This window comes from Primulina tabacum, chromosome 9, assembly GCF_025594145.1.
Source record: "Primulina tabacum isolate GXHZ01 chromosome 9, ASM2559414v2, whole genome shotgun sequence".
Classification (NCBI taxonomy): Eukaryota; Viridiplantae; Streptophyta; class Magnoliopsida; order Lamiales; family Gesneriaceae; genus Primulina; species Primulina tabacum.
Window position 1 is genome coordinate 6,231,905 of NC_134558.1, and position 24,815 is coordinate 6,256,719.

Consider the following 24,815-nt stretch of genomic DNA (forward strand, 5'->3'; position numbering starts at 1 on the left):
TGCGTGTGTGACGTGGAGAATCCGTGCTTACAAAGCACAAATGTTCTATCTCATCACTTGCATCCGTGCTTCATAAGCACAAATTAAAGTATTTGTGCAAAATTTTTAATTTTCAAATTATTTTGGAAATAAATTTTTTTTTAAATTATTTATAAAAAAAAACCCATGGAAAGATTCTACCTAGTTAGTTAATTTGTGAATCTTCTCCTAGCTAAGCTCCATAATTTCTGAGTCCCCTGTGCGTGATTTAAATCAAGACACCCCATGTTGTACGGATACAACCCCCCTTTCGAGGCGGCGCCACCGCTTCAATAAATGTAGTACAAACATAGAAAAACGACCATGTGTGACAGGCTGCGGTTGTAGGCTCCTAATACAGCTAGCTATTTCTGACTTCCGGAATTTGACATGAAAAGTCATTAAAAAATAATAATAGTAATAATAATAATAATAGTAATAATAATGATGATGATTTGATTTGTATTCAATATTGCGATTGTCATTGGGGTACACGATCTATCGATTATACACGGTTCAATTAAAAAAAATCATGTTTGGATTTAAGATTTTTGGGTTCAGGTCAGATCTGGTTAGATTCGATAGCTGATCCGATAAAAATGATCCGATTAGGTTGGGTTGGGTTCGGATAAACCTCGAAAATTTTAAACTTTTTTTTAAAAAATATAATTAATAAAAATATTGCCTATATTTTTATATATTGTATGTTTTAAAAAATATTTATTATATATTTAAATCATAGATTTTCATAATTTAATATTTATTTTGAATTTTTTTTAATTTTTTAAACAATTGTTTATTTGATTTAATAAATATATTTTATTTTTCTACCATTAGATTTTCAAATTTAAATTATATATACGAGGGAGATTTTGTTAGTATATGTTTAAATTAAAATGTTATTATTATTATTTTGAATTTTATTTAATTTTTTTTAAAAAATTTAAAAAAATTTCAAAATCATGTTAATCGGGTTGATCCGATTTATCAGGTTGATTCGGGTTTGGGTTGAGAGTTTTCGGGTTGGCTCGGGGTTCGGGTTGGACAATTTTTGAATATTACTATTGCTCAACCTGACATGACCCAATCCACCCAACCCACTCGAATTGACACCCCTAATTGTCATCGACTTATGATTAAATATTTTCTTCAAAGAAACTTTATTTTATATTGAAATTTCTAGTAGGATTTTATGCATTCAATTTTCCAAAGCTTATGGTAAATTAGACATTATTATCAAGAACTTTTAGTTTAATTTGGTTTGAGACATTATATTGAATAAATGATATGATATGAGAATGATAAACCATACATGGACAGGTAAAAATGATTAATAACTCTAAATTTTTTACAATTTCAGTGAAACATCGGATGAAATAAAGATATGTAATCAACTAATCTTTCATCATTCACATCAAACAATACCTAATATCTAAATTTTTTACAATTTCACTCAAACATTAGATGAAATAAAAATGTATAATCAATTAATTTTTCATCATTCACGTTAGACAGTACCTAATACAATTAATTTATAAAACACGCATATATACTAAACAATATTCATATATGACAAATATTTTTTATTAAAAACAATAAAAGAAATTATCCCCTTACTACCAAATCAATTAAATAAAAGTCACTATAATTATTTATTTTTTGACGATGAAAGATGGTACACTTATTAATTAACCAAGTCACCACTCTCTTAACAATTCTAGTGACATGGTGCAGTCTGATTCGGACTCACTCTTCATTTATGGGTGGGCAGCTAGCTAGAAGCCTAGAGCACCCAAATCATAATTAATTTTTATTTTAATTCGATTCACATATTTGTTGGTTGGATTGATCCCTCAATATCCACGTTACATCAAAAATTCTATTAATAATCATTGTCAACTAGTAAGGTATTATTCGAGTCACTTAAATAGATAAATTTTTTATTATTGTTATTGACAATATATTCGAGTATCTATATCAACATTTTATCGAGCGAGTATGTCGCATAAGGTTTGCTCGGTACGGTTTATCTGACTAACGTGATTTGTATGCTATTATATAAGCACGATAGTTTACTTAGTTTAGATTAAAAGATAGCGACTGCTAGGTTTATCCAATAGACACCAAACGATAGATGTCGGGACCTTATTTTTATCACTAAGACAAAATATACTCGACGACACCGGAGTTGTTAAGTAAATAAATTTGGCAAAAACTTGTGTGAGAGTAACTTGAATCGAGTGATTTGGATTTGAAAAAGAGTAGAATGGATCTTTTATTTCTTACAATTTTCAATTTCAAAATGGATCTTTTATTTCTTCCGATTTTCAATTATTAAAACAATACCCTTTGTGAATACTGTCATAAAAAAAATACTTGAACTGGAGGAGTTTCTTGGTATGGATCGAAAGAAGTTGAAACCAAAGACTTTTTCATTAAGCAGGAATTATTCATATTATGTATCACAGCCAAGGGCCATAAAACAAAATGGACACTTTTGACCAAAATCTTGGAATTGTGGTTCTAATCAACTGTTCAAAATGGATTAAGATTAGAATCCCAGTTTCATTATTACCTAAGACAAAATATGTGCAAGTAACAACCAACTGGCTGTCCTGTCTTCCACCAAAATTTAATTGATTTATTTATTTTTCATAAAATTAAAATATTTTAGCTAAGAAATTTCAATGCTAAATGTGGGATTCCAACACATTGGAAGTTGGTGATGGGATTAATATTTCTTCAACTAATCATTATTTTATATATAAAATAGAGGTGAAATTGTTTGATTATAGAAATGAAAGATATATTGATGTATTAATATTTTTAAGGAGAATTTGGGAAAAAATCTCTCACCACGAAATTTTTTTGGTGCTGAGTCCTCAATTCAGTAAAAATTTGTCTTCAAAACCTCAGAGACGGGGAAATATTTATTAAACTCTCTTCCCAATTTTTTTATTAATTTTCTCATATTATATTATATTTTATCCCAAATTTCGTTCTCTCTCATACGACTCATTCTCACTTCCCCATTTCCTTTCCCGTCAGCCAAAGAATCTCTAGCCATCCATCACCTCCTTCAAAACTATATGCCACGCAAAACCCATGGTTTAGACGACGAAGATTTCAAATGGGTTACATAAGATAGAAAGAAAGAAGAAAACCAAGTGACATCGGCAGCCGATTTTTTGGAGAATCACGAAAGCAAAACAAGGGAGTTTCTTCTTCTTTTTTCGTCTCCCGATTTTTCCAATAATTTGATATTTGTTACAACATTTGTTATTGATTTATGTTACTGTTACGATTTCGAGAGTAATTCCCTAGCCACCAAAAACCCACTGCATCGACACCCTCGGACAGTGAAGGCAACTGGAAGCCAATTTTTTTTATTGCTAAAAATACACAGATCTTCTCTGTACGCACGTGACTAAAAGAAAAGGGCCGGAACGGTAGGAATTCGTTTTTCCAAATTTTCATAGTTTTTTTTAGTGTTTGTGTGATTTTTTTTGTTTATTATTTTGTGTTTAGCAAAAAAATTTTCATATGAAATTTTTAACCACTTCGACGCAGATTTTGTTTGATTTCTTGGAGAAATGGAATATGAATCTGGATCATCAAATTTTCATTCCTGGGTAGCTGCGAGTACAAAAATGAGCTCTATATGATTTCAATCTTTAATGGCTTTTATCTAACAAAATTGTTTCTTAATTTCGGGAGAAAATGTACGGAGATTCCTTACAAACTATTACCTTGCAGTATCTAGCCCCCCCATTAGAAAATGTATGTGACGTTGAATGAAGATGATGACGTCTGTATCATAACTAGTCTTTACACATCTATGAGACTGACAATAATTAACATGAGGACAATGAGAAAAGACCAAATGGGAGGCCATAATATTGGGAGGCAAAAACTCGTATCTTAATTTTGACTTTTCACATGAATTTGGTTTTTGTTGATGTTTTATTTTTGTTTTTCTTGCTAATACATTTCGAGAGTGCAACTACTTATGATAGCATTTTTTACAGTATTTTTTTCATGGAGATTTGTTGTGAGTGTGCTTCTTGTGAATCTAGATGATGTGTGAATATAATTTTCAACTAACTGATCATTTGCATTGTTATCTAGAAAATAAGTATTATTTAACATGTGTTATATTAATAAATTATTAAAAGGTACAAAATGTAAGTGTTAACAAATTTTTACATTACTTAAAATAGGGTTGAATATGAAGATGACATAGTGAGTAGTGATGATGGTCATCTTCAAGTTGGTTTGTTAAAAAATTCCATAGACGTTTGGAGTAATTGCGTCCGTGGAAATGGTCAAATATTCAAGGATGCTACTTGAAGGATCATGTGCTGGTGCATGTGAAGGCATTTCAAACACAATATTCTCCAATGAGCTGCAATAGCTCGTGTTCTAAAAATGTTAACACCGATGAATTAAATCGAGTTTTGTTAAAAAAACCAAGCGGAAGAAACTCAAAGTAATCCTTCGTGAAGAAGACTGTTAAATTAGAAAACATTTTAACTTATGTAAACTGAATAACTGAAAAGCAGGGGATCAGTTGTCGCATATATCAGTTCAGTTATGGCAAGAACTGAATTGACAGATGCTCTAACTGATCAAGTGAGTTTGAAAACAGCAGTTAATCAGTTAAATACACAAGATATGTTTATGGATGTTCGGAGACTTCAACTGCTCCTACGTCACCCCTTCTACCACCTCGGGTAGGATCCAATAGAAGACTTTGATTTATACAACTACTTGTACAAATCCACCCAACTTAAGACTTACTTACTGCCTAACTGAACTCCTAGTCTAGACTGAAGGCAGCACCTTCCAGCCAACACTTTTTTAACTTCTTTGTGAGAAAGTTTACATACACAAGTTTAACGTCTTTGTGCAAGACTGTATTTGGGTGATGGTGAGTGTGTTCGTGTGTGAGAACTGAACAAGGATGTTCTCACACACTGAGGAAAGTGAGCTTTTAAACTAAGCTGATATGACAAAGAATAGTTCCCTCTAGACTGAATGCTTCTTGAAAGCTGACATGCAATAAGCGTGCCCTTTCTTTTTCCACACTCTCAATCTGGTTCTATTTTGTTCTAGTTTTTTTCGTCTCCACTGATCTTCTCCATATATAGGCGGGAAACTGATCGTACAGTGAGACTCAATTATTGTATCTGTTGCATATTGAATTCGTTCCTTGGACTCTGTGTCTCGACTTTTCGACTGCCCTTCTGAAATGATTGTCTTTAATGCTCTGATGCACATGTTATTATTGTCCTTTGACTGGACCATTGCTTTGTATCTTTGTGTATAGCTGGAATCGAATGAATGAGTTTGTCTTCATCTACAACTGAAAGATTCTTAACTGACGCTCCGAACTAGTAAGCTGAACTGATCTTCAGTTGGACTGGTGAAATCAGTTGACTCGTCAGTTCAACTGATTTCCCTCTCGTTCAGTTGAACTGATCAACTGGGTTTCTTCATCAGTTGAACACTCCTTCGGCTGCCCGAGCTTCTGAGGTTCTCCTGCTGAATCATCTATGAAGGATCGTTTGCTGAGCATTTTTTCAGGATGCTTCAAACAAAATATTCTCCAATGAGCTGAAATAGCTCGTGTTCTAAGAATAATAACACCGAATGAATTAAATCGAGTTTGGTTAAAAACCAAGCGGAAAAAAATCGAAGTAATCCTTCGTGAAGAAAATTTTTAAATTAGAAAACGTTTTAACTTATGTAAACTGAATAACTGAAAAATGGTAGATTAGTTTTTGCATACATCTGTTCAGTTATGGTGACAACTGAACTGACGAATACTTAACTAATCCAAACAGTTTGAAAACAATAGTTAATCAGTTAAATACACAAGATATGTTTATGGATGTTCGGAGACTTAATTTCTCCTACGTCACCCCTTCTACCGCCTCGGGTAGGATCCACTAGAAGACTTTGATTTATACAACTTTTTGTACAAACCCACTCGGCTAGGACTTACACTACTGCCTAAACTGAACTCCTAGCTACGACTGAAGGCAGCACCTTCTAACCAACATTTCTTTAATGTCTATGTGTCAAAGACTACATACACAAGTTTAACGTCTTTGTGCAAGACTGTATTTGAGTGGTTGAGAGAATTTGTGTGTAAGAACTGAACAAGGATGTTCTCACACACTGAGGGAAAATGGCTTCTAAACTAAGCAGATAACACGTTAAATTGTCTCTCTGGGCTGAATGCTTCTGAAAGCAAATGTGCAATGTGCGTGCCCTTTCTTTTCTCTCTTGAAGAAGCTTTTTGTATTGAATCTCGGTTTTCTCTTCAGCTTCTTCTTATGGTATATTTTTCTTGTATGTTTGAGTTTTCACTGATCTTCTTTTTATATAGGCGGGAAGACTGAACGTACAGTGAGTTTGTCTTCATCCATAACTTAAAGAGTTTAACGTACAGCTGGACTCCACTGAAAGAGTTTGTCTTCATCCATAACTGAAAGATTCTGACTAATGCTTCAAACTGGTCAGCTGAACTGATATTCAGTTGGGCTGGTGAAATCAGTTGACTCGTCAGTGGAACTGATTTCATTCTTGTTCAGTTGGACTGATCAGCTGGGTTTCTTCAATAGTTGAGCACTCATTCGGCTGGCCAGGCTTCTGAGGATCTCCTGCTGAACCACATATCAACTGGACAATCAGCTGGACTGCTCAATTGATGTAACAGTTAGATTGATTCAGTTTGTGTGATCAGTTGGGACTTCAGTTTGCGATGTAAACAGCTCGTGAGTGATCCTAGATGCTGCACACTAAGGTAGATTATTAGTAACACAATTAACAAGTTTTGTTATCATCAAAATCAAAATCGCGAACTTGAAAAGTTCCAAAAATCTCCCCCTTTTTGATGATTAGAAAGACTTGAGCTGTTAAGCGCAATATATTCAGTTCAAGGGTTAGTATATTCAAATATCGTTAAAAGCTCCCCCTTTATAACTGAATTTAAAGAAGTTTTTAAAAAAACTCCCCTTCCAAAACTGAATTGAAAAACCTTTTAAGAGGGATAACCAGAATTTGAGAAAATACTTTTCAGTTGATGAAAAGGAAAGAATTTTTCTAACAACTATTTTTAAAAGCTGATTGAAAATAATTTCAGTTTTTATAAAATAAACTCCCCCTCAAAAACTGAATAAAAACTCGTATCTGAAATATATTTATATAATCATTCATTCAGAGATTATAATCATTCAAGCAATGTAGACAAGAGATCTGGAAATATCCATTCAATCACAACGAAACAAAGCTGAACAAATCTGATGTTTATTTAAATAAATTTACTTGTATTTACATCTGGGTACATACATCAGTTGAACAAGAAAAATTACTACAACAGTAGCATATTTTAAACAACATCATATATCAGTTGGTTTATGCGATAGAACTGGATATACCATCAACTTGTTGCTCGACTGCTTGAAATGCTGCATTGATTGTGAGTTCAATTTGCTAGAGAAACGAGTTAAACTGCTTGAACTTGACTTCTTCAAAGACTAACTGGTCGAGCAGACTCTGACTAGGCTCAACTGGAATACAGCTGGTAATTTAATCAACCAACGTCCCAATATGGATGAGTTTTGTCTGAAGAACAGCTGACCTGGTAGGCTTGCAACTGAAAACTTGTTCAACGAGCAATTTATCTATGCATCTTTGCAGATGATTCTTAGTACCCTGCAGGCTGATTAAAACCCCTAAGCAAAGAGTTTAAAGAAATGGCTACAACATCAGTTGCAGAACCAATCCTCTACAACTCTTTACTAAAGAACGACATATAAATATTTTCAAATAGTTTTGAAAATAGTATGAAATACTTTTAAATAGCTTTTAACACTATTTTAAAGTAAAATTTTAAGACAAAGTTTTCTTCAAATGTTCTTCTTAGAACAACCTGCTCTGATACTAATTGAAGGATCGTTTGCTGAGCATTCTTTCGGATGCTTCAAACAAAATATTTTCCAATGAACTGCAATAGCTCGTGTTCTAAGAATATTAATACCGATGTAATAAATCGAGTTTGGTTAAAAACCAAGCGGAAGTGTAATGTACCGTACTTTTAAACTATTTGAAATTTGCGGAAAAACAAAAATTTTCTTAAATATAAAATACACTTTCAAATTGATCATAAATAACCTGTCCAACCAAAAGTATTTGCAATAAGATAGATAACAAATAAAGTCTGCTAGAGCAATATACTTGTTCAAAGATCATAAAGCAAAACGTAAAATCAGAGTATTTTGAACATTTCATAAAACTTAAAATATGGCGGTCCTCGGGTTTAGCCTCCCGCTCAGTCCAAGCTAGCTCACTGGTCCTCACCTCTCGTCCCTTCAAATTCATCCTCACCTGCATCGATCAAGTCTAGTGAGTCTAAAGACTCAACATACATAAACTGGAAGTAAAAAGTAATACGTAATAAAATCACATGCAACTTTAAAATAGGACGTACATACTTGAATCCTTAACTTGCATACAAGAACTTGAACATACGTACATATCATAGACGTGCCATCAACGTAAAACTTTTCTTAAACATGCTTACATCGTACATACTTGAATATACATACACTTCATCATTTTGCAGTAGAGGCATGTTTCAAAGTAAGTGACCCATACATAAATACGCTTGATTAGACTAAACCACAGTACTGGGCTGACAGGAAAGATCCACTGCCACATACATGAGATCCCCGTTCATAATTTAACGGGTGGATTGGTCCCTGGTCATACTTTACCGCTTTCCAATCCTGATCTAAACCCGTTCATAATTTAACGGGGTGGATTGGTCCCTGGTCATACTTTACCGCTTTCCAATCCCATACATAATTTGGTCACAAGAACTTTAGCATACCTCAAAAACTTAAAAGTATTTTCTTTGCACGTCGAACATACTTACTTGGCGTTGAGGGATTCGTTGGATCTCGCCTGGGGCCACTGCTGCACATACTAACATGAGTTTAAAATACTTAACTTGCATAACTTAGATGTAGGTGTTCGTGCTCACCACGGAATAAAATAAATCTCTTATGAAATTCTAGATTACTCGGGACTTGACCTCGTTTAATCGTCGTACTAACCGTGATCTTGAACCCCAAATCAAATCTTAATGTGAAACTAATATCATTCCCCCAAAATTAAGGTACACGGACCCCGTGCCCAGGTCCGGCTCTGGGACCGTGTAGGTTCTAGGAAAGACACACCGAAAAGAAGGAAGGACACGGACCCCGTGTTAGGGTCCGTCTAGGGGTCCGTGTAGGCACTGGAAAAATGGTACTTCAGGAAGAAACAAGGGCACAGGACCCCGTGCCAGGGTCCGTGTATGGGTCCGACTAGCCTCGGGTGAAAACAAACCTGCGAAAATTTTTATATTGTGCTTAATTCCCCCAACTCAATTGAATGGACTAAGAATCGATACTTCGAGACCCATCTTAGGACGCTACGGCATTGATTCCAACCGGTGCCAACAATCCAACAACCCCAACGTCGACAATCAAAAACAAAACGACACAATTCCAAAATTCGACACCATTATCTTCCTACGACTTCTATTGTCTCTCAAGCCATCCCCGACTCAAAACGAAACCTCAAATAGTACCTAAACACATCCCACATCATATCTAAACGCAATAATGATGGCCTAGTGATGTCCAACGAAGCCTGCAACTCAAACACTTCAAGAACACATCAATAACATATTTTTCAGAAAAACGCAGTTTGAGCAGTCCCACAAAAATGATCATAACTCACTCAATTTTTGTCCAAATATTTCGAATTTACTGTCAAATCAAAGGTATCAAAAAGTTCTACGTTTTGTATATTGAAAGTTTTTCCAAAAAGTCGACCTAAAAGTCGCAGTATTTAAAATGACAACAAACTTCGAGTTTTGAGATCCAAACGTTTCAAAAGTGATCCAACCATATTTGCTCAAACTCTTACATAACATACAGATGATTTTCATACAATAAACATCAAAATATTTACTATGACAAGATCGATGTTGAAACGAAAGAATATACATGCCTTTAAATCTTTAAAGTTACCGAACGACGACACCGAAGTGGGAAGGATGCGAGAGACGATCTGAAACGAACGTGGCACGATTTTTCCTTGAAGAAAATTAGCGAAACTTGCTGGAAAAACTGAATAAAAGGGGCGGCTGCTCTATGATAGTAGAACCCTAGGTTTTCTCTTTTAAAATTATCAAAGTGAACAATGAAGTGTGTGTGTGTGTTAGCCGATAATGTGTGTGTGTGTTAGTGAGTTTAGATAATATTTAGGGAATAAATTGCTTAATTATTAATTAGCAAGCTAATTAAAATAATTACCCCTTCTAACCTAATAAAATTCCTTAGTTTAGAAATAAAGTGTACAAGTGCTAATTCTTTAAAAGCTTTAAAATCATAAAATCACCTAATGATTAAATTAGGCTTTAAAATACTAAAAAATTATAAATCACTTAAAATGCTCCCAATCTAAACTTAAAAATAATTTATCACATTTTAAAATTGCCAAAATCGTCACCGGTCTCTTCTTCTCGATCCCGGATCGAATAATCGCCTGAAACATGAAACTCAAAAAAACATTTAACGTGCATCACATAAACATAAATAATTAAAATAATACAATTTAAATAGATCATCCATAACTATAGATCATTTTAAAATTAAATAAATAATTTAAAAATTTAAATAAATGCATGGGTTTTACGTGTGCTGAATTTGGGCTCTACAGGAAGAAACTCGAAGTAATCCTTCGTGAAGAAAACTGTTAAATTAGAAAACATTTTAAATTATGTAAACTTAATAACTGAAAAAGGGTAGATTAGTTTTTGCATTCATCAGTTCAGTTATGGTGACAACTCAACTAACGGACTACTCTAACTGATCCAAACAGCTTGAAAACATTAGTTAATCAGTTAAATACACAAGATATGTTTATGGATGTTCGGAGACGTCAACTGCTCCTACGTCACCCCTTCTATCGCCTCGGGTAGGATCCACTAGAAGACTTTGATTTATACAACTCTTTGTACAAACCCACTCAGCTAGGACTTACATTACTGCCTAAACTGAACTCCTAGCTACGATTAAAGGCAGCACCTTCCAGCCAACACTTATTTAATGTCTATGTGTCAAAGACTACATACACAAGTTTAACGTCTTTGTGCAAAACTGTATTTGAGTGGTTACACAAACTAAATTTTCAAATTTGCATTAAAATAACTTGCTCGTCTAAAAACATTTGCAATAAAAACAACCAAAATCAAGTTTGCCAAAAGTAGTAATCATTTAAACATCATAATCCACTTCATGAAATCAGAGTATTAAAAATCGACATGCATAAAATATTAAAACATGGGCGGTCCTCGGGTTTAGCCTCCTGCGCAGTCCAAGCCGGCTCATTGGTCCCCACCCCTCGTCTCCTCAAAGTCATCCTCACCTGCATCGATCAAGTCTAGTGAGTCTAAAGACTCAACATGTATAAACTGGAGATAGCAAGTACTACATAATAAAACCACATGCATATTTAAAGTATGGCTTACATATTTGAAACTTGAACGTAATAGCATAAACATACTTGAAACTTGAACGTAGTAGCATAAACGTAGACGTGCCATCATCATAAGAATTTTCTTAAACATACTTGCATCATACATACTTGAGCATACATAACATCATTTTGTGTAGAGATATGTTTCAAAGCAAGTGACCCATACATAAATACGTCTGATCAGACTAAACCACAGTACTGGGCTGGCAGGGAAAGTCCACTACCACATACATGAGATCCTCGTTCATAATTTAACGGGTGGATTAGTCCCTGGTCATACTTTACCGCTTTCCAATCCTGATCTAACCCGGTCATACTTTATCGGGGTGGAGAGGTCCTTGACCACGTTCACCGACTTCCAAACCCGTTCATAATTTGGTCACAAGACATTTAGCATACCTCAAAGACTTAAAATATTTTCTTTTACACGTCGAACATACTTACATGGCGTTGAGGGATTCATTGGATCTCGCTTGGGGCCACTACTACACATACTAACATGAGTTCAAACACTTATCTTTAATAGCTAAGACGTATAGCCATGCTCACACCCAAAAATGACAAATTTCCTTATGATGTTCTAAATCTCTCAGAAGTTGACCTCGTTTAATCATTGTACTAAATCAAAATATCAAACCCCAAAACAATCCCAAAAAAAAAAGAAAAAAATTTATTATTATTTTTTTTAAATATATTTTTTTAAAAGGACACGGAGCCCGTGTAAGTGTCAGTGTAGATGCTAGAAAATCAAATTTTGAAGGAAAAAGTGCATGGACCCCGTGCCAGGGTCCGGCTACGGGTCGTGTAGGTGCTGGAAACGCGAACTAAAGGGAAATCACTACACCTAAGGCTTATTCCCCCTAACTCGATGATACGGACCATGAACCAATGCCTCGAGACCCATCCTAGGATGCTATGACACTTAATAAAACTCCAACAAACACCCCAAAACAACTACGCATCACAAACGACGCAACCCAATCCGTGAACACGACATTTAACACAAAATCAATTCCTACAACTTCTAATTCAACCGAGTGCCAAACGACAGAAAACGAAACACCAACCATCATCCCAACATCATTCTTAATGTACGTAAAGGCAGCAGCGATCACCTGTCGATCCCCAATGAAGCCTGCAATAATAAAACTTCACGAACACATCAAGAACTCATTTTCAGAAAAACGCAGTTTGAGCAGTCCCACAAAAACGATCATAACTCACTCATTTCTCATCTAAATATTTCGAATTTACTGTCAAATCGAATGTATGAAAAAGTTATACGTTTTATATGTTGAAAGTTTTCGAGAAAATTGACCGAAAAGTCGCAGTATTTAAAATGACAACAAATTTTGAGTTTTCAGATCTAAAATCGTGTCAAAACCGATCCAACAAATTTTTGCTCAAATGTTTTACAACATACATGAATTTTTACACATAATAAACATAAGTACATATAATATAACAAGATCGATGCAGAAACAAAAGATTATACATGCCTTTTGATATTTAAAGTTACCGAAACGACGACACCAAAGTGGGAAAGATGCGAGGGACGATCCGGGATGAACGTGGCGCGATTTTTCCTTGAAGAAAAGTACAATGAATTGATTGGAAATTCAGAATAAGGGGCGGCTGCTAGAGGAAGAACAAGGAACCCTAACTATCTCTTTTTTTAAAAAAAAAATGAAAAGAGATGGTGTATGTGCATGTGTGTGTTGTCTGTTTAAGCGTGAATGTGTGTGTATGTTAGTGGGTGTGTGCATGAGTTTAGGTGTGAATTAGGGAAAATAATGTGCTTAATTAATAATAAACAATTAATTAAAATACTAACCTTTATCTAACTTTAAATAACAATATCTTAATTTAAAATGAAATGCACACTTGCTAAACTTTGAAAGTTTTATAATCCTATAATCACTAATTAAATCAAGTAGGCTTTAAAAATGTTAAAACTAAATAACTCTTTTAAAATGCTCCAATCCTAACTTAAAATAAAATACCACCTTTTAAAATCGTCCTAATCGTCGCCGGTCTCTTTTCCTCGTCCCGCATCGAATAATCGCCTGAAACATGAAACTCAAGAAAACATTTAACGTGCATCACATAAACATAAATAATTAAAATAATGCAATTTAATAAATCATGCATCGATAAAAAAAATCATTTTAAACTTAAATAAATAATTTAACAATTAAATAAATGTATGATTTTTACGTGTACTAATTTTTGGGCTCTACAGTTTCTCCCTCACTTATATAAATTTCGTCCTCGAAATTAAATTTTACCAAACAACTCCGGGTAGCGGCTTCTCATATCTGCTTCAGTCTCCCAAGTGGCCTCTTCCACTGATTGATTCAGCCACCGGACCTTGACTAGTTTAGTTACTTTGTTCCGAAGCCTCCGCTTCTGTCTGTCTAGGATTTGGACAGGTCTTTCCTCATACGACAGATCTGGAGCAAGCTGCAACGGCTCATAGCTCAAAACATGCGAAGGATTAGCTAAGTACTTCCTTAACATCGAGACGTGGAACACATTGTGTACCCCGGCCAGGTTCGGCGGTAAGGCTACACGATAAGCTAGTGTCCCAACTCTGTCTAGAATTTCAAACGGCCCAATAAACCTCAAACTAAGCTTGCCTCTCTTCCCAAATCTCATAACACCCTTCATGGGTGCTATCTTTACAAAAACGTGATCACCTATGGCAAACTATTGATCCATTCTCCTCTTGTCAGCATAACTCTTTTGACGACTCTGGGTGGTCTTCATCCTGTCTCGGATCTTGACCACCACATCTGCAGTCTGCTGAACAATCTCTGGTCCAAGTTCTGATCTATCACCGACTTCATCCCAATGAATCGGTGACCTGCACTTCCTCCCATACAATGCCTCGTAGGGAGCCATAAATATAGATGATTGGAAGCTATTGTTGTATGTAAACTCCACAAGAGGTAGCTTCGATTCCCAGTTCCCATGGAAATCAATCACACAAGCTCTCAACAAATCCTCCAAAATCTGAATCACATGCTCAGACTGGCCATCTGTCTGAGGGTGGAAAGCCGTACTGAATAGCAACTTCGTCCCGATGGCTGCATGCAAACTCTTCCCAAAGGACGATGTAAATCTCGGGTCCCTGTATGACACAATAGAAACTGGGATCCCGTGCAATCGAACTATCTCCCTGATATAGAGCTCCGCATACTGCATCATGGAGAAAGTCATCTTCACTTGGCAAGAAGTGTTCCGACTTAGTAAGTCGATCCACTATAACCCAAATGGCATTGGATCCTCTGACCGACCTTGGCAAAACCAACAACGAAGTCCATGGTGATATTCCCCCATTTCCACTCGGGGATAGGGAGTGGCTTAAGCATTCCTGTTGGCCTCTGATGCTCTGCCTTCACTTGTTGACAAGTGAGGCATTCAGACACAAATCGACGGATATCTCGCTTCATACCTGGCTACCAATACAAAATCTGCAAATTCTTGTACATCTTGGTACCTCTTGGATGGATAGAATACGGAGATGTATGTTCCTCTGTCAGAATATTCTCTCTGATCGAATCAACACTAGGCACCCACATCCTTCCTCTGTACTTCACAATACCATCAGACACAGTGTAGAGTACACTGCCCTTGGCTTCATCCTTCAATCTTCATTTCTGCAACTGCTCATCTGAAGGTTGACCTCTACGGATTAGGTCAAACAAAGAGGACTGGACTGTCAGATTAGACAGCTTAGGAGCATTGTCCTTAGGATAAACTTCTAACCCAAAACTCTGAATCTCCGACTGAAGAGATCTCTGCACTGACAACTGTGCTACGACTGCAACTTTTCTGCTCAAGGCGTCTGCTACAACGTTAGCTTTATCCTGATGGTAACTAATTTCGCAATCGTAATCTTTCACTAATTCTAACCACCGTCTTTCTCTCATATTCAGCTCTTTCTGCGTGGAGAAATACTTGAGACTCTTGTGATCAGTTAATATCTGGCATTTCTCACCGTACAAATAATGTCTCCATATCTTCAATGCAAAGACAACGGCAGCTAACTCAAGATCATGAGTCGGGTAGTTCTTCTCATGCACCTTCAACTGTCTGGAGGCATAAGATATAACCCGACCATACTGCATCAACACTGCGCCTAACCCGAGCTTAGAAGCATCGGTGTATGACACAAAATTGCCTTGACCTGCTGGCATGGCTAACACTGGCGCTGTGATATGAGCTTGCTTCAAAGTATCAAAGCTCTTCTGGCACTCATCACTCCAAATGATTTAGCATTCTTCTTATTCAATGAAGTGAGTGGCACTGCTATCGAAGAAAATCCCTGAATAAATTTCCTGTAGCAGCCTGCTAGGCCTAGGAAACTAGCGGATCTCTGAAGCGTTCTTCGGTTCAACCCATTCCTTAACTGGTGCTACCTTAGCTGGATCCACCTCGATACCACTACTAGATATTATATGACCCAAAAACGATAGCTTCTCCAACTAGAATTCACACTTACTAAATTTTGCAAACAACTTGCGACTCTGCAAGGCCTGCAAAACTGTACCCAAGTGCTGACTGTGCTCGTCATAGGCTCTTCGAGTAGATGAGAATGTCGTCAATGAACACTATGACGAACTGATCTAGGTAGTGCTGGAATACTCGGTTCAACAAGTCCATAAAAATTGCTGGAGCATTGGTCAGTCTGAATGGCATCACTAAGAACTCGTAATGCCCGCATCTAGTTCTGAAGGCTGTCTTAGTATTACTTTACTATGACCTCGAATTCTGACTTTTCTCACAATTCCCAATATTAGAAATGGAGGTTCAAACTTATCGTATCTTATTTTCCTTATACTATACCCGTAAGGTTAATCGATCTATTACATTTGCATTTATGCAGTTCAATCTAAGAAATCTTAGCACCAAAAGTTACTGATTAACTTATATCCTTGGTACTACACTCAAAAGTTAAACCTTATCTTAACCCCGTAATAATATTGACCTACGATCCTTGAATCGAATCTTTACCTTACAACACCAATCTTACGTAACTTAGTTATTTACAAGTACATCCCAAATAAATATTGTTGCTAATCTTAAATTTCGAGTAACATTAATCCATAAAACCCCAAAATATACAATATCAATACTCTGCTTAGATAATAAAACCTTCCTAGCATCAAACACATGCTTAAACTATTTCCTTCCCAATTACATTATAGCTGAGGCCTAATACACTTAAACCTTCTTCATTGGAACGAATGTCACACTTTGACGTATCCTAAATACTTAATTCATTCTAACGTATAAAGCTTAATAATTTTTCCCCTGTTAATGATGGACTAATTCTAATAAATCAACTTCACTTATAAACCCACAGAATTCTAGAATCCTCATATAAAGATTTTATATTTCTTACTCGATAAAAATCTTAATATTCCACCATTGGTAACCTATGTTGAATACAACTAATTCCTTTTTGTTTTTATTTCACCCAATATCCCCGTATGATCATCTATTTCATAAACTTGAAATTAAAACTTACACAACCTCAGTAGTCTTAGATAACCTAATTCCAGTACTCATATCCACTTAATCCTAAGTTTCTTAATGACTTACAAAGATTCCTCAAGACAAGGTGCCTGATAAGGCCTCTTGCCAAGCCTATCGACCTCAATGTCCATCTGGTCCTGCCCTGCTGCCAAAGCTCTCGACACGGCAACTGTATAAGTCGTAAAACCGGCAACTCGAACAACATGGCTCAAGATCGGCCACAACCCATCCATAAAATGCTTCAGCTTCTCCGGGCATCATTTGCAATAAGGGGCACAAAGTGACACCCCCTCTCAAACTCCCTAACGAAGTTTGCCACGCTGCTGTCTCCCTGTCGCAGCGATATGAACTCCGTGGTCAGGCGGGAGCGTACTTCTTCAGTGAAGTACTTGGAGTAGAAAACCTCCTTGAACCCATTCCACGTCAGTATTTGTAAGTTTACTGACACCGACGCACTATCCCACCACAGTCTGGCATCCCCTGCCGAAAGGAATGTGGCACACTTGACTCTATCTGCATTAAAGCGAAAATCACCTCGATGGACTTAATCCATCCTTCAGCTATCATCAGGTCAGTAGTCCCCAAGAACTCTTTAGGATCCATCCTCTTAAACCTCTCATAAACTGCCTCCGGTCCGGGCCTTGCCCCTGTGTCTACTGCAGTCTGGTTCCCCGAAAACTGTGTAAAGAACAGGTTCATCCCTGCAAGCATCTGAGCCTGCATGTCTGGGGGTGGATGAGGGGGAGTGCCCTCTCCCCATCCTGGGCTTCCCTATTCTCATCACCTGCTTCACGCACAATCCTACTTCTGGGAGGCATACTTTTCCAACATTTACCAAACACGTAAACCCAGCATGCATGAACATAATACTAATATCATAATATGCACGTAAGTTGAACTCAAACATGCACATACTGAAATCATGACTGGATACATATTACACGAATGAATTTAAAACTTTAAAACTTACAGACTTGAGGTAGTGACTTCGTGAGCTTCTTGCAACTGGCAGTAGGCATAACCCTTTACAAGAACACCGCTCTGATACCAACTGTAACGTACCGTACTTTTACTACTTGAAATTTTCGGAAAAATAAAAATTTTCTTAAATACAAACTAAACTTTCAAATTTGCATTAAAATAACTTGCTCGTCTAAAAACATTTGCAATAAAAACAACCAAAATCAAGTTTTCCAAAAGTAATAATCATTTAAACATCATAATCAACTTCATGAAATCAGAGTATTAAAAATCGACATGCATAAAATATTTAAACATGAGCGGTCCTTGGGTTTAGCCTCATGCGCAGTCCAAGCCGGCTCATTGGTCCCCACCCCTTGTCTCCTCAAAGTCATCCTCACCTGCATCAATCAAGTCTAGTGAGTCTAAAAACTCAACATGTATAAACTGGAGATAGCAAGTACTACATAATAAAACCACATGCATCTTTAAAGTAGGGCTGACATACTTGAAACTTGAACGTAATAATATAAACATACTTGAAACTTGAACGTAGTAACATAAACGTAGACGTGCCATCATCATAAGAATTTTCTTAAAGATATGTTTCAAAGCAAGTGACCCATAAATAAATACGCCTGATCAGACTAAACCATAGTACTGGGCTGGCAGGAAAAGTCCACTGCCACATACATGAGATCCCCGTTCATAATTTAACGGGTGGATTGGTCCCTGGTCATACTTTACCGCTTTTCCTATCCTGATTTAAACCCAGTCATACTTTACCGGGGTGGAGAGGTCCTCGGCCACGTTCAACGACTTCCAAACCCGTTCATAATTTGGTCACAAGACATTTAGCATAACTCGAAAACTTAAAATATTTTATTTTGCACGTCGAACATACTTACATGACGTTGTGGGATTCGTTGGATCTTGCTTGGGGCCACTGCTGCACATACTAACATGAGTTCAAACACTTATATTTCATAGCTTAGACGTATAGTCATGCTCACACCCAAAAATGACAAATTTTCTTACGACGTTCTAAATCTCTCGGGACTTGACCTCGTTTAATCATTGTACTAAATCAAAACATCAAACCCCAAAACAATCCCAAAAAAAAAGAAAAAAAATTTATTTATTTATTTTTTAAATTTTTTTTTAAAAAGGATACGGACCTCGTGTAAGGGTCCGTGTCGGGGTCTGTGTAGATGCTGAAAAATCGAATATTGAAGGAAAAAGTGAACGGACCCCGTGCCAGGGTCCGGCTACGGGTCCGTGTAGGTGCTGGAAACGCGAACTAACGGGAAATCACTACACCTAAGGCTTATTCCCCCGAACTCGATGATACGGACCATGAACCAATGCCTCGAGACCCATCCTAGGATGCTATGGCACTTAATAAAACTCCAACAAACACCCCAAAACAACTACGCGTCACAAACGACGCAACCCAATCCGTGAGCACGACATTTAACACCAAATCAATTCCTACGATTTCTAATTCAACCGAGTGCCTAACGACACGAAACGAAACACCAACAATCATCCCAACATCATTCTCGATGTACTTAAACGCAGCAGCGATCACCCGTCGATCCCCAATGAAGCCTGCAACAATAAAACTTCACGAACACATCAACAACGCATTTTCAGAACAACGCAGTTTGTGCAGTCCCACAAAAACGATCATAACTCACTCATTTCTCATCCAAATATTTCGAATTTACTGTCAAATCGAAGGTATCAAAAGGTTATACGTTTAATATGTTTAAAGCTTTTCAACAAAATCGACTGAAAAGGCGCAGTATTTAAAATGACAGCAAATTTTGAGTTTTCAGATCTAAAATCATTTCAAAACCGATCCAACAAATTTTTGCTCAAACGTTTTACAACATACATGGATTTTTACACATAATAAACATAAGAACATACAATATAACAAGATCGATGCAGAAACAAAATATTATACATGCCTTTTGATATTTAAAGTTACCGAAACGACGACACCGAAGCGGGAAAGATGCGAGGGACGATCCGGGACGAACGTGGCGCGATTTTTCCTTTAAGAAAAGTACGATGAATTTCTTGGAAATTCAGAAGAAGGGGCGGATGCTAGAGGAAGAACAAGGAACCTTAGCTATCTCTTTTTAAAAAAAAAATGAAAAAACTGATGTATGTGCAAGTGTGTGTTGTGTGTTTAAGTGTGAGTGTGTGTCTGTGTTAGTTGGTGTGTGCGTGAGTTTAGGTGTGAATTAGGGAAAATAATATGCTTAATTAATGATAAACAATTAATTAAAATACTAACCTTCCTCTAACTTTAAATAACAATCTCTTACTTTAAAATCAAATGCACACTTGCTAAACTTTAAAATTTTAAAATCCTAAAATCACTAATTAAATCAATTAGGCTTTAAAAATGCTAAAAACTAAATAACTCTTTTAAAATGCTCCAATCCTAACTTAAAATAAAATACCACCTTCTAAAATCACCATAATCATCGCCGATCTCTTTTCCTCGATTCCTGCATCGAATAATCGCCTGAAACATGAAACTCAAGAAAACATTTAACGTGCATCACATGAACATAAATAATTAAAATAATGCAATTTAATAAATCATGCATCGCTAAAAAATCAATTTAAACTTAAATAAATAATTTAACAATTAAATAAATGCATGAGTTTTATGTGTACTTATTTTTGGGCTCTACACTGAACGTACAGTGAGACTCATTTATTGTATCCGTTGCATATTGAATTCATTTCTTGGACTTTATGTCTCGACTTTTCGACTGTCATTCTGAAACATTTTGTCTTTAATGCTCTGATGCAACGTCTATTATTGTCCTTGGATTGGACAATGGCTTTGTACCTTCACGTACAGCTGGACTCCACTAAAAGAGTTTGTCTTCATTTATAACTGAAAGATTCTGACTGATGCTTCGGACTGGTCAGCTGAACTGATCTTCAGTTGGGCTGGTGAAATCAGTTGACTCGTCAGTGGAACTGATTTCACTCTTGTTCAGTTGGACTGATCAGCTGGGTTTCTTCATCAGTTAAACACTCCTTTGGCTGGCCAGACTTCTGAGATTCTCATGCTGAACCACCTATCAATTGGACAATCAGCTGGACTGCCCAATTGACGTAACAGTTAGACTGATTCAGTTTGTGTGATCAGTTGGTTCTTCAGTTTACGATGTAAACAGCTCGTGAGTGATCCTAGATGCTGCACACTAAGGTTATTAGTAACACAATTAACAAGTTTTGTTATCATCAAAATCAAGATTGCGAACTTGAAAAGTTCCAACAACCTATCAACTGGACAATCAGCTGAAATACTCATTTGACATATCAGTTCGCCTGATTCAGTTTGTGCGATCAGTTGGGTCTTCAGTTTGTGATGTAAACAGCTCGTAACTGATACTAGCTTATGAATACTAAGGTAAAACATTAATAACACAAAATAAGAAGGTTTTGTTAACATCAAATTAAGATTGCTAACTTGAAAAGTTCCAACACTGCTGAATTTTCAAGTTTATGTTAAAAATTATGCAATTGCTATGAGACGTTCTTTTTCATATAGAAAGAATGATAATGAGAATGTTACTCTTGTCTGTAGTGTAAACAACTTTTCTTGGAGAATTTATGCTTCAAGACACAAATCTGACAATCTTTTTGGCATTAGAAAATATAATATAATCCATGAATGTGGAGATGACAATCTATGTAGTATATGACATCTTAAAGCTGACGTCGCCTGGTTTTCCAATGTTGTGATGAGAGATTGAGGGGAGAGCTGTTGTATAGACCATGTATGATGTTGAAAGACATACAAAGAGATTATGGGGTCGAGCTCAGTTACCACAAGGTTTGGAAAGGAATAAGAATTGTCTATGTATAACATTCATGAAGCAGATGATGGATCTTATGATAGATTAAGATGGTATTGTAGTGTCATTAAAGAAACTAATCCTGGAAGTATTGTTGAGTGTGAAATTGACCATTGTAGTAAAAAATTTAAACGATTATTCATCTGTTTCAATGCATGTGCAATTGGTTTTGTCAATGGATGCAGGCCCTTGGTTTTCTTGGATGACACTCATATAAAGAATAAATACAAGGGAAATATTTTGGTTGCTGTTGCAAAAGATGCGAACGATGGTCTTTTACATTAGCATATTCAGTTGTGGATGCTGAAAATGATGATAACTGGGGATGATTTTATTTCCAACTTAAAGGTGCTTTGATTTTACATAACTGTATGGGGTTCGATGAGTACACTTTTTTCTCCGATAGGCATCCCGGAATAATCAAGGCTGTTGAGTTAATATTCCCAAGCAGTCATCATGTGTATTGTCTACGCCATTTGGTAGATAATTTTGTGAAACAAGTTTGTAAGTAATTGTATATTTCTGTTGTGGAACTTTTTTTAAAAATATTGTTATATGTATTCTATTTTTAAATATTTTATCTTTTTTAATATAGGTCATGCCACTTCACAACAAGAAACACTGGTCATCAGTGTTCAAAAAAGCTACATATGCCCCATAAAGACAGGAGTTTGAAATGCATATTAACAATATAACAACATCAATGCAACTTGCCAGAAACTTTATAGTCAATTCTTCTCCAGAAATTTGGGCAAATGCATTGTTTCCTAGAAATCGGTGGGGTGTAATAAACAATATTATAGCTGAGTGTTGGAATAGTTGGGGTTAAAGAAGTAAGATTTCTTCTAATTGTGGGCATGGTGGACCACATACGCATTCAAATTATGGACATGATGCACAAACTATGTGAAACGTCAATGAGGATGGATAAAAGAATGAGTCCATCAAAGGAAAAAATTCTTGAAAAAACATATGTTGAATCTCGTAGCTTGCAAGTGCGTAAGGCATGAGGTTGGAGTTTTGAGGTTGTGGATGAGAATAAATCATTTGCTATTGATTTGTCTTCTACGAGTTGTTCATGTAGAGCCTGGCAGCTTGACAAAATTCCATGCAAGCATGCATGTGGTGCAATAGAGTCAAAATCAGTGTCTTTATATGATTTCTGTGACAAATACTTTACGATGGAGTTATATCGTGAAACTTACAAATGAATCCTAAATCCGATTCCTACTTTTTGGATGCATGAATACAATGCCAATCATGCATTAATAATCAATCCTCCCGATGTTCGAAGCCAATCGGGCCGAAGAAAAACTGAAAGGATACTATCGCAAGTAGTTGTTCGGGTGTTAAAATGTGGTCGGTGTCATAAGAGAGGACACAATCGGACTGAAGTTGCAAAGGACCCATTAACTAGCCTTTGTGTTATGTTTTGTTAACTTAGTTTTGAGTTTTTTGACTTACAAATAAAAATCTTATGTTTGTATATTTGTGTCTCATTATATAATGATTGATAGGAAAAACAACTAATACATTTTCCAATTCACAAGAAAAGGAGGATGGTAGAACAAATAATTTGCGAGACCATGTCCACATGAAGGTTTACTCGATCCGGATGTACTAGTATTGATGAATGAAGCATTGCCTTTATGATCTTTTTGCGAGACTCACTTTTATTTTATGGTTTTCGGTCGAGTAATTGAGTCATTTACTTGTGATATTAATGAATTTGAAATTTTTTTCATTGAATCTTAGTTCTTGTTGTTGTGTTTTAGGTATAAATTTTGTTAAAAACATGGACTTGCGTATTTTCTGTAATGTTTATTTTCATGTCATTTGTCTTCCTAGAAATATGTAACTTGATTGTTGTCAACTAATATATTCACTATTTTGTTACGTTGTTGGTTTTTTTGCGTGCCCCATTCTCTTTTTTGTTGTTGGGCGTGCGCTGGTGCGCAATGGTGCGCCCCTCATTCTGTTCTTTTGCTGCTGGGTGCGATGGTGCACACCATTCTAGTTTTTTTGCTGCAGGGCATACACTGGTGTGCGATGTTACGCAGCCCATTCTGTTCTTTTGCTGCTGGCCGCGATCACGCACCTGCGCGCGCCCTTTCGTTGGAGATATGGACTTGTGTCTGTATTTTCATGCTTGTGGTTCCCCTCTTAATAAATGCTCAAAATCTAGCTTTATGTACTCAAGAAAAAACAAAATATACCTAAATTCTTTATGTTTTATAATGAAGTTAACTAATTATATTGACGTGTTGTATGTATGAAAATGATGGTGAAGAGTGGGAAAATTAAATCAAGAGATGAGTTTGAATTTTCATTCCTGTCTTTCCCCCCTCAATGTATGCTCAAATGATAATATACCCAATTTAATACATAATATACCAAATTTATGTGTTGTATACCAAATTTAACTTGATTTATGCCAAAAATATCATAGATATGCACTTGTGTTTCCATTGATTAAAATGATGGTGAAGAGCTGGTTTCCCAACTTTAAATCATCAAATCAATATATGTGTTTGAATTTTCATGCATATCTATCACAACTTAATGTATTCTCAAATGTATCCAATTTATTACATAATATACCAAATTTCTTTGTTATGTATACTGAATTTAACTTAATTGATGTCGAAATATCATAGATATGCATTTGTGTTTCCATTGATTAAAATGATGGTGAAGAGTTGGTTTCCCAACTTTAAATCATCAAATCTATATATGTATTTGAATTTTCATGCATAACCTTCACCCCTTAATGTATGATCAAATGATATATATGTACCCAAT

At 36.0% G+C, this 24,815-nt stretch overlaps 1 protein-coding gene across 1 annotated transcript; it reads left to right on the forward strand.

Annotated features, from left to right (window-relative positions):
• Positions 1-22,016: 22,016 nt before the first annotated feature.
• LOC142556887 (uncharacterized) lies at positions 22,017-22,674 on the forward strand. Its single transcript, XM_075668383.1, has 3 exons — positions 22,017-22,284; positions 22,362-22,513; positions 22,609-22,674. The coding sequence occupies exons 1-3, from the start codon at positions 22,017-22,019 to the stop codon at positions 22,672-22,674; spliced, it is 486 nt and encodes a 161-aa protein (XP_075524498.1).
• The last annotated feature ends 2,141 nt before the right edge of the window (positions 22,675-24,815 follow it).

Coding starts and splice junctions, on each gene's coding strand:
- LOC142556887 (XM_075668383.1), top strand. CDS start 22,017: ATGTATAACATTCATGAAGCAGATGATGGATCTTATGATAGATTAAGA. Junction 22,285..22,361: donor TGCAAAAGATGCGAACGATG/GTCTTTTACATT, acceptor TCCAACTTAAAG/GTGCTTTGATTTTACATAAC. Junction 22,514..22,608: donor TAGATAATTTTGTGAAACAA/GTTTGTAAGTAA, acceptor TTTTTAATATAG/GTCATGCCACTTCACAACAA.